The 11,531-nt window shown below is 36.5% G+C and overlaps 1 protein-coding gene across 1 annotated transcript in view; it reads left to right on the top strand.

The window, feature by feature from the left end:
- The first annotated feature begins 3,365 nt into the window (after positions 1-3,365).
- TRPC7 (transient receptor potential cation channel subfamily C member 7) overlaps positions 3,366-11,531 on the top strand; it is a 64,767-nt gene continuing 56,601 nt past the window's right edge. Inside the window, exons 1-2 of the mRNA XM_050713679.1 lie at positions 3,366-3,400; positions 5,395-6,172. Coding sequence (XP_050569636.1) covers positions 3,366-3,400; positions 5,395-6,172 — 813 coding nt within the window. The remainder of the gene's footprint in view (positions 3,401-5,394; positions 6,173-11,531) is intronic.

The raw sequence follows: 11,531 nt of genomic DNA, 5'->3' as shown, positions 1-11,531 counted from the left end.
GAATAAACTATTCTTAATCAAAGCCAGCTATCCCAAATGATATTCAGTTGTATACATAGTAAGTCAGCAATATGTAAAAAGTGACACTTAAAATTTTTGTCTTAAAGGATAATGTTCTGGCTTAGAAAGAGTTAGAAAGTTATTTAAGATATTGGAAAAAATAAAGATCTCAGAGAGATCTGGTAACATGCGCCTACACAGCATTTGGAACTCCAGAGTAGCCTGTTGTATATACTATAATAAATATTTGCAGTTTGTGTTCAGTCTGTGCTCCTCACCTGAAGTCTGGAGTCTCCAACAAAATATGTTGTCAATTTTTTAACCAAAAGGTACAACATCTTACTATTTTTGCTCAGAGCAGTATTATTTACTATTTTAAATGCACTAATTTCTATATATCGATTTGTGTCTGTTTGTAGAGCTTTGTTTCCTTAATTTTTGTTTATAGTTATAGCATGGCTTCAGTGATCAGATTTTCTTTGTGGAAGGGTTAATAGGGAAAAAAATGTTCCATTTGATATATAATAGCTGTGGCAATTCCAAAGAGGCCTCAGGGATTCTACAGCCTTTCTGTGCCCTGATTCTTTTTATAAACATTGGTGTAAGTAGAAAGAAAAATAACAAGTAAAATTTCATTCTGACAGTTTCTGAGGCTGTACAGGAAAAAGGGTTATGTTTTCAAAACGGATTTCCAAAGCTAAAATTTACTTTTCACCATGACAGAGTCAATGTTTTATCAAAGCTTCCCCTCACGGATGTTTTACCCAAAGTGGCTCATAGTAATGGTTAATTATCCTAGATTTCTGTAGTATTTTCTAGACAAAGAGGCCAATTGAAAGGGAACAAGGGAGAATCCTGTCAGCCTCTCTTCACAAAAAGGAAATCCAAAGACTAGTCAGAGTCCCTAAGTACCTAAAGGCATCTTTGTGAATGCCCTGCTCAATTTTCATGCTTTTGGTCACTTAAAAGGTGACATCTCCTGAGAATTCCAGAATTACCATAGATACTAATACCCATTAATTTCGATACCTATTCAGACTTCAGATATATCTACTCAACTAGATATCATTCAGCCTGTCCTACATGCTTTTAAAGTTCTGGTTCAAATCCCTGTTGTAAAATCTCCAATTTAACCTCTTAAGGTATTAGTGTCTTTGAACATTTTCTCCAAGCCTGATGTCTAGATAGAAGTTTTGCTGCTCCATAGTAGCTTTTGCTGTGTGGGAACATGCTGCATGGGAATATGCTGTGTGGGACCTGAGAGGTGACAAAAGACCCTACATGGTGTAGACAGGAGCATTGTGGAAGGGAGGACCAAGGAGAAAAGGCATTTGTTAGGGTAGGCTCAAAATGAAGCAGCCCAGTTTCTTCTCTGTGTTTCCTTTGTCCTACATGGATGGCACTCAACCATGAGAGTTTTGTTGCCAGAGTAAGATTTTCAGCTTCAACAGTGTTTTCAGTGACAACACACCAAGAACAAACCTCATGTTACGCCATGTTCCCATGTGAGATGTTGAGTGTCTCAGCTCCTAGTAACTTCAGTGCAAGTTCCAAGGATCTATTCTTAGCCACTTTAATTAAGAGCTGAGATACTCCCAGATGATGATTTGTTAAGAGCTAAATCACCTTTCAGAAATGGCTATTCTTCTCCACTTACCACAGGAGTCCAGGTGTATTATGGCTCGGCTGGCTTTATAAAGCTGGATGCACATTGCTGCAAGCAGTATTTAGGCCCTGAAATTTTTAGTTTCCTTTTCCCAGAACATTTTCTCTCCAACAACACTGCATACATTGGCATTCTTTCCTAGAAAAACACAATATTTAATTGCAGTGCCTGATGAGTTTGATCGCTAGCTGTCTCAATAAAATATGCAAATGCCGAGTCATTTCAATGCAAACCACCTTTAAACAAAAATGGTAAGATAAATGCAATCAAGTTACAATTACTTTTTTAAGAGAGCACATTACACACATTCAGTAAATATAATTATTTCTGAAACTGCCTGCACATAACTGAAAAGCAGAATAGAAAATGTGCCGAGTACAGTCATGACATCAGAGAAGACTTGGGTTTCCAAGATTCTCAGCTACTGCATATATTACTCTTTGCACTGCCACTTCTCTATCACGATTCAGTGTTCAGGTCAAAGAGTAATTATAACTTTCTTTTCAGAACAGGAGTTGATAGCTGAGCATTTCTCATGAAATCATTTAAAGTTAAAAGTATAATTTTTTATTCTTCTCCTGCTCGCTAGAAAGACAGTAAAGTGCAGTGGCTGAGATATTGATCTTGCCTGCTCATGAACAAGACTGTGGGTCATAATTCCCCTGAGGTGAAGCCCTCTGATTTATGGTACTCTTGCCCCTATCTGTAAGCAGTGGAGATTATTAACTCTGTGCTGCAGGGAAATCCCTGCAGAACATTTATTATAAACACGTTGTATATTAATTATCTTTTTGGAGGGCAGGTATGCTATTCTGTTTCCTTTTTTTCTGACACAATTTCTGTCGCTGTAAACAGCGTTTGAAACCAGCATTGTCTCTGGATTGAAGGAAGTGAAATGAAGGTTCTTTTCTGGCATGTTGTTACTTATACAACAGACCAGTGTGAAGTAACTCTAGGCCAAACTCTAATCTCTTTTCTCAGGCAAAGCTCTTAGAAATGGGCCAATGGTAGTATTTTATGTAGTTTTATGTTTACTTTAGGTGTCATTATAAGATTATTTGTGCATCTCTTGCCTGGATTCTAATTTGGGAATAACAACATTTCAGTATAAAAAGGCTTTTTAAACATGTATTTTATCACGCTCTATATATACATCAAGAATCATACTTGTACATCAGGCAAAATATCTAATAGATTCCTCACTGCTGGAAATGTTCCATGTTTCTGGGGAGCTTCCAGTACTGACCATTGAATACAATAAAAAATGTAAGTTTGCCAGTTATCTTACCATAAAACATTTTTAGAACATAAACATGCTTTTTGTATATCAGAAGAACCCAGTGGCTTTCCACTTGCTTGAAGTAGCTATCACGATTAACTTCCTAAAATATTTAGGCATCTGCAATCCTGCCACACTCGGGTTATCACTGAGCAACTACTGGAGATGGATTAGTTTCCAACAGTTGCTTGAACCATTGCCAGATCATCTTTTTGAGGTTCTTAACATTTTAAGATACTTCATTTAACATCCAGGAAATCCCAAGACTGAAAAAGTGTAAAGTGTTTTCTGATACTGTATGTCCTCAATGAACAAAGCTACTATTCAGGTGAAAAGCATTTATTTATACGTGAAATCTTGCTTGAACTCGAAAAGTCTTCAATACAGGTTTCTTAAGTGCTGTCCTGAATTTCTATGGACATGGGCTCCAGTTTACACAAGCGCTTTAGCATATGGTTAGATAGTTCATTTTAAGTACATTAGTCTTCTTGACCTCACTGAGACTGGCTGTGAGATGAAAGCTAATTGCTGTTTGTAATATTTGGGCTCCACTGCAATCAATGGAACCTGTTCTGTCAACTTCAAAGAGTTTCCAGTTTTACTCCAGGCATTTTGCTGCTTTAGAGACCTCTGTCTCCCTCTCAATGTTAGATATGTTAGTAGCACAGTATTTCTTTCTATTATTTTTTTATTTTTTAAAACTTTTACTGTTTTTTTTTCCTGTAAAAAAGTTTGTGCACTCTTGGGGATTAATTTGTTTAACTCTTTCTCCTCCATTATTCTGCCCCTCATCTTTGTGTACTTTCTCAACTTTTATTCATACTGGAAGGGATTAATTTTAAGATTCATGTAGAATTTTGTCTCTCAGTGGAGCATGGAATGTTATGTTCAGTTTATTTCAGTTTTCAAGTTGTTCTACTGATGTGTTAAAGCCTAGGGGGAATGGTTCTTACTTAATTATGAACCCCATTTTCTACTTTGTATGGTCACCAAAAAAAAAAGCTTTCTTAGGATTTGTTTGAATTTTAATGCAGCTGTTAAACATTGCTGTAAAATCTATATATAAATATAAACCTCTCTTCAATACTAGTTTTCTCACCTGGATCAGTTGAAAAAAGAGTTAAAATGACAGATGTATATATGTGTATATCTTAATTAATTCCATAAGAACAGCTATCTGGATAATTTCTGTGTCTGGACACTGGTATTTGGGGGTTCTTATATTCTCCTTTTTTTTTTTTTTTTTTAATCCTGCTTCCTTTACTTTTTTCTTCTCCCAAAAAACACATTACTGAAAGCAATGTAACTACTCCACTTTGTCTCTTTGTCTCCTGGCACCTTTTCTTCTCGTCATTCATGACAGCACTTTAAAACTCCAGTAGTATTTTTTTTTTTTCCAGAGCACCACATGAACTTTTCATTGAGTGAAGGTCAAAACTGACTTGGAGAACAGATGGAGCATGGAAAGATGAACCTTTGCCACCCACTGAGCATTAACACCTGCTTGTTTGTTACATCTGCCTGCTACAGCTTAGATGCTCCTGAAAATTTTACCCAAGTGATTTAGGACTTGCCATTGGACTGAGTACAAACGCCATTTGTGAAAGTGTTTTTGTTTTTACCTTTTTACTCAAGCTGTGCATTCTTTGGGAGTGTCAATTAACTTCATGTGCTTAGAGTCTAACAAAGGGACTATGATTTTGTTAAGTAAAATGTAAAGATTAACAGTGAGATGGCACTAAATGTAAAGTGTGAATTTTAAGAAGATAGGGAGATTCAGGATTTCTGTTGATTTTGTACAGTGGGGGAGTCTACATCCCCTTGGAGCCCAGTTGCACATAACATAGTTTTCTTTGAAGATTACAGTGGAGATGGAATAGGAATAGTTTGTCTTCACCCGTCAACTCCAAGTGAAGGCTTTTCAGCCACATAATCGGTGGGGAAACTAATGATCCTTTCTGATCTGTTCATTCCTTTATCTTCTGTTTGTAGTCTTGTTGTTTTTCAGTAGTAGCTCTCAGAAAGCTGCTTATTGGGAAGTGACACGATCCTAAATCAGGAATTTTACCTGTGTTTTACAGTAGTGGACCCTAGATTTGAGTACTTGTATTTAGAGTAGCTACCAATTGTATTTTAGCATGAAAATTTAAGCAGTCATACATTAAACTGCTCTAGATCAGGAAACAGAAAAATGGTATCATGTAACATGAAAGCAAGCAGTATTGGGTATTCTTGTTGAAATCTAGAAGGGTTTATGTCAGAAGAAAACTTGCCTGTTGTCCAGAAAACTATTCTTCATTCCACAGGTATCCTTACACAATTTTAAACATCTATTTCAGGTCATAAAAAGCCAGTAAGATCAAATAGTAATGAAGTATTTCTAACCTTACTTCAAGTTACTTCTAAGTCTCCAAGAATAAAACCAACATTCTTTTCTGTTCTTCTGCAGGTTGAGAAACACCAATTATAAAAACATGCATCGAAGGCACACAACCCTTCGGGAGAAGGGCCGGAGGCAGGCCATTCGGGGTCCAGCCTACATGTTCAATGAGAAAGGCACCAGCCTGACTGCAGAAGAGGAACGTTTTCTCGATTCTGCAGAATATGGCAACATTCCAGTTGTCCGAAAAATGCTGGAGGAATCCAAAACCTTGAACTTTAATTGTGTTGATTATATGGGACAAAATGCCCTACAGTTAGCTGTAGGGAATGAGCATCTGGAAGTGACGGAGCTCCTCCTCAAAAAGGAGAATCTAGCTCGAGTTGGGGATGCACTTTTGTTAGCCATCAGTAAAGGATATGTGCGCATAGTCGAAGCAATATTGAATCATCCAGCCTTTGCACAAGGGCAGCGTCTCACACTCAGCCCCCTTGAGCAGGAACTGAGAGATGATGATTTTTATGCCTATGATGAAGATGGAACTAGGTTCTCCCATGACATTACCCCCATCATACTTGCTGCCCACTGCCAGGAGTATGAAATTGTTCACATCTTACTACTAAAAGGTGCACGGATTGAAAGGCCACACGACTATTTTTGCAAGTGCAACGAATGTATTGAGAAACAGAGGAAAGACTCCTTTAGCCACTCTCGATCAAGAATGAATGCCTACAAAGGATTAGCCAGTGCCGCTTATTTGTCTCTTTCCAGTGAAGACCCTGTCCTTACCGCTTTAGAACTAAGCAATGAATTGGCCAGACTAGCCAACATTGAAACTGAATTTAAGGTAATTTACTACCATGGCTTTATCCTTGGTTTGAATGTGTTCAGAGTACTGTATATTTCATATGTCTGATCAAGTCTTGGCTTGCATTCTTGGGGGGAGGAAACAGAAGCAATAAAATCTGTCATATGCATTCTCCAGATAATAAATATTTGGGACTGAATATTGCTTATTTTAACAGAGCCATCCTTACTTGGAATTTTTATTTTGTATACTGTGATTACTTAGAATCTTTAGCTTGCAGCAGGAATAAAAACCAAATTATTTTATTCCAAAAATGAAGACCCATTTCCTGTAAGAAAGGTAAGTATTTTTTAATTGATTTTAAATCTATTTTAGAGACAAAGATCAACAGATTGGCTTAATTGATTAAGAATCCAACATATCTAGTTGTGTTACAATGAAAAAAGGTATAAATTAAGCTCTTTTGGTTTTCGGCAAAACATTTCAAATTGCATGAATGATGAATTGATGATTGATGAATTTCATGATAAAGGAGGGGGAAAATGATAAAGAGATTCTTATGGAGTTTATTATCATGCCAAACATAACAGTGACACTTGCAGAACTCTTTGACAGGTTCTTTGAGATTTGCGTTATCATAATGAGTTTGTAAATGTCCAATGTCATTTGCATTATTTCACTAAGTCATTTATGTGGGATAAATAGTATTGTCTCCCTTTATAACATAAATTAATCATGGAAAAACTCATTTTCAGTGGCCCAGTCATCGACTTAAGACTGTTTTCTGACTTATAACTACTGTGCAGCTACAATCATGATCAATGACACTAAGGTAATATAGTCTGTGTTGTGGGTAAACTGGGGCAGGATGCTTGTCAGGAATCCATTATTTTTAATTTAGAAACTATTCAAGTGTTAAAGCATCTATTTCAAGGTATACATCTATATGCTCTCTAATTTAAAAGTGACAAGAAGCATGCTCCCAAGCTGTTACATTTGAAACTTTGTAGTAAGTCTGTAGTAGGGGAAAAATACCCAAACCACAGACCTTTTTAGGCAACAAAATTAGGGCAAAATCTTGCAAACTCTTTTTCCCCTTGTGAATCAGAATTGGAAAGACACAACATTTTAAAAGAAAGTTTTTACCCACGTAACATTCAGTCCTGGAAAAGCAGCCTCATTGAGTTCAGTGAGGCTGACTGCTTAAGTGAGGGCTACTTTGGTGTGAAAGCACTGTGGGCTCACCCCCACAGTTAACAACATTAATATCTCATTAATGTTCCAGCTTCTTTTTAGTAGGAAAACATATCCTGTGTGGAGCATGAGAAGTCTCAGTATTGCATGCCTGTCATCTCTGATAAGTGGCTGCTGCAGAAAAATAAGTCTATCAGAATCCTTCCTTTTGTTCATAGAGCTGCCAGCATAGTTGAGACTGGCACTGGCAGATACATGAATCCTCCAGGAGCAAACAAGATCTTGAGTGTTGAATAGTCTTATGGTGGTTAGCCCACAGCTACCCAAGCCGACAGTTGGATGTGAATAAATCAATACAGGAAAATCATTAAAAATCCTTTGCCAATTTTTTTTGTATTTCCAGGAAGGTTTTCAAATTTTCATTGCCTTATAAGAAGGTTCTGTGCAACACACACCTATGTATGTTAGTGAGGTACCTCAGAAGTTAAACCCATGCAGTAGTGCACTTCAAAATATTCATACTCTTAATATATTTACATTTCCAGAAATAGGAAACATCTCAATATTATAATGTATTCTCACTGTAGGAAAATAAATTCAGATGTATGTATTTATTCAAAAATATTTATTCTTATTAATATAATCATTGTAGTACAGAATAGGGTATTAATACAGCAGTGTTTTGTTTTGTTTTTTACAGAAGTTGACATTATAAGATCCTATTTCTAGAAAATGGAACATTTTCTGAAAATGTATTTAAGAAGTTCACAAATGATGAAAAATTTATGAAATCAGACAAGCTCCAGAGGACTTCATTTGTGTCTGCTTTAAAAAAAATATTTTCCCCAACCTTTTACTTTTTCTGAAGTTCTGTAATTACCATCAGCCCAGAGAACTCAACATTTCTCATGCAGATATCTTCACAGGTACTGTCTGTCCATAGCTAGGTGACTCTTCTAAGACTGAAAAGTTAATAGCAGAGATAACAGAATCATTTTTATATGTCCATTGATCCCCTTGGCAGATTAAATTTCTAGGAAACCATCTGCAGGAAATGCCCTTGCAACTACTTTTAAGAGCAGCAGCAGGCTTAATATTACTGTACACATCCTGACAGAAAGGCAGGATAGCAGCTTTGTTTATTTACTCTTTTCTTAAAGCTGCGACTGTGAACTCCTGTTTCTGATGGGATCCCACTCTACATCCAGGTCTGTGTTACAACCTTCCATGCTCCCAAAATAAACTACTTTCTTCAAGATCAGGAAATGTCCTTGTGATGAAGACAATCAGCCAATTCATTCCATTTAGCAATCCAGGCAAATTAAATTACAGAATCACAAAGTAGGCTATGAAAAGATCTCACCAATCATAAGTGGTAAATAAGATCTCAGCTCCTGTTGATTAAAATGTTACTGAAAACATGATCAAAAACACCACCTGGAAGACATATGGTGTGTGGTCTTTCTTTATCAATCCTACCAATGTTGTCAGTTCATTTACTATAGCATGTGTTTTGTTTCTAAATGATATGCCTCCTGCTGTTGCTCTTTTGACTGTTGTCCTTTCTCTATAAAATGTTGAAATCCAAAAGTGACCATGTATTTGTGGCACGTCCAGGCTGATGGGCTGCAACTGGCTGCTGCCCTATTTATGAGGAACAATGGCTCATGTGGCAGCAACTCAAGTGTGTAGATGCCTACAGAGATATGCCTGCTAGGAACTGCTTGCTGTTTCAGTGGGGCTGCAGTAATGTGAGACGGCTGAGGCTCAAAATACTAAATCCTCATGGTACCAAAAAAGAGTAGTAAAACAGAGTCTCAATGGCTTGTATCAGTTAGGGATAGTCTGGCATCCCCACAATTTAACTTTTTTTCCAGTAAGGTAGTACCACCTTTTTCTACATAAATTGTTAACTTCACAGGAAGTACTTGACCTAAACATTTTAAGAAAAATGACCTTATAAAGTTTCTCAGTATTTCTGGCTTTAGCTCTGCAAATGAGAAACTGGGACCAGATCCTGTACTACTTTTTATTTATTTATTTATTTATTTTCTACATGGAACGTAAAAATAATGTGAAGTTCTAAGAAAACTTGGAAGGAAGAGCTGACTGAAAAAAATGAATCTCTGCAGTCCTGGCTGGGAAATATTTTGGCATAAAAATGTATGGAGTTAAGGAAAAAAAAAAAAAAAAAACAATTATTTATAATATTGCTTTTTGAAATGAATGATAAGAATGATAAGAAAATAGAAAAGAGCAGAAAACTTGTGGAAGCAAAATAGCTGGGAAAGGAAGCATTTTGTGAGAAGGGAAATAGCAACAAACTTAGACAAAAAAATACTGAAAACCATCAGGATGATAAACAATAAGATGCTACTTTGAAAGTGGAAGGAAGATTATTTTCTGCCTATCCAAACTGAAGAAACCCTTAGACCTTTTTGTTCTCAGAACTGACTGATTTGAGACAGCCCCTGAGATTCATCTTCCATAAAAAAAAGACACTGTTGTGGGAACTTTCCTAATTAGCTTCGTGAACACTCTTGTAAATCAGTCACTTAATTTTTCTGCTCTGACCTGCTCTTCCTTGAGTGATCCTTTTATCCCTCCATAATCCCTTGCCTTGACATACTCTCTGGCAAGCATCTTACTTCAGATATGTTCAGAAACACCTTTTATTAGTCATATTTATTAATTCAGCAAGATGCTTTTTGAGACTTTAGTGTTTTTATGTGGAGTTACTTTAGATTTTCATTTAATTTTCCAGCATTTTTCTTCTTTTTGTTATTTTTTTTCTTTCAGATAGGACCTGTGCTTTTAAAAAGACATCTTGTCACTTGTGCAGCCTTTTCTTTGCTGTTTCTCTTTGTTGGCTTTTAAGAAGAGAAGACAGAAGAAACTTCTAAAATCTAGTCCCATAGGTGGAATATACTCACTCCCTTTTTCAACAATTTTATTTTGTCTTCCACAACTACCATCAATCTTATCTAGTTCCTATTTCGAAAAGTAAGACTCACCATTATAAATTCTTTTGAGTATATGAATGGTCACTATTCCCAAGTGATTGTTTCTTGCACCAGGTCTGTGCACACTGCAGTGGAATGGTTATTTCTCTTCCTGGGTATTCTCTGACAACTGCTCCAAAAAGCATCTGCTCAGGAGTGAAAAACAATTCTCACTGCATCCCTTTCCTCTGCTGCCTCTTGTGACTCATTGCTAAATTTCCAATTGAGAGAGCAGGCCAGCAGGTTATTCAGCTTTATCCAAAATTAATGCCTGATGACACTGGCCTTTGATGTGGCTGGGCCAAAACATCCCTTTCAGATGCCTGTTGATCTGCATTCTGTGTTGTAATTAGCTTGTTCTCTTCTGTTGTCTCTATGTTATATCAATTATCTTTGGCTCCTCTAAGGGAAATCCCTGCTGCCTTAGAGGCCATCTTGGTACCAAAGTCAAAAGGATGACTCACTTTATGCTTTATTTTTTTACTCAAGTATGACCCCTGAGAAAGAAGAAAAATCAATACAAAGCTAAATGCATTTATGCTTCTAATACACAGAAGACTTGTACACTTCTGTAGAAATGATGAAAGCTCTTATGTCTTAAAGTATGCTTGTAACTTATAATCTTTTTTTCAAGCTTTTTTTTTAGTTTTTTTTTTTTGGGGGGGGGAGGGGGAAGGGGGGGCATATAAACATTTCCAGGTCAGCCTTTAATGAGAACATTATTTGTTCTTAGAGATGAGGTTAGGGATGTGGTTTGGTATTTTTTAACTTTAGAAAATAACTGTCCCTTTTCTTTTTCACTCTCACCTAAAAGCCCTTTATCCCTACTGCCTTGAAAAGGTATATTTAAAAGCTACTGGTCGTTTTTTTTTTCTTTTTTCATTTTGCAAATGCATAAGAGGTACAACCAATTACTCAGCTCATAATACAGGAAACAATCAAGTCCCAGTAAAGCAGAAAAACAGATTTCCTATTATTAAAATTTTAACTTGTTCTTGGAAGAACGTAGGTATTAAAATAAGAGAGGAAATTAAAGACGGTCATGGGAATAGCCTGGGAGAAGGAAAATATATTTAAGCCTTGTAGTGAAATTTGTGTTTCACTCACCAAGTGGGATTCTGCACATGAGGAACTCGTTCTTCATGCTGTTCTTTATCAAACACCAATACACTAATAATAGATTGTACACTGGATTTGTCTGA

This window comes from Cygnus atratus, chromosome 14, assembly GCF_013377495.2.
Source record: "Cygnus atratus isolate AKBS03 ecotype Queensland, Australia chromosome 14, CAtr_DNAZoo_HiC_assembly, whole genome shotgun sequence".
Taxonomy (NCBI): Eukaryota; Metazoa; Chordata; class Aves; order Anseriformes; family Anatidae; genus Cygnus; species Cygnus atratus.
The sequence above is the reverse complement of the archived record's forward strand: the minus strand, read 5'-3'. Positions and strand labels throughout refer to the sequence as shown.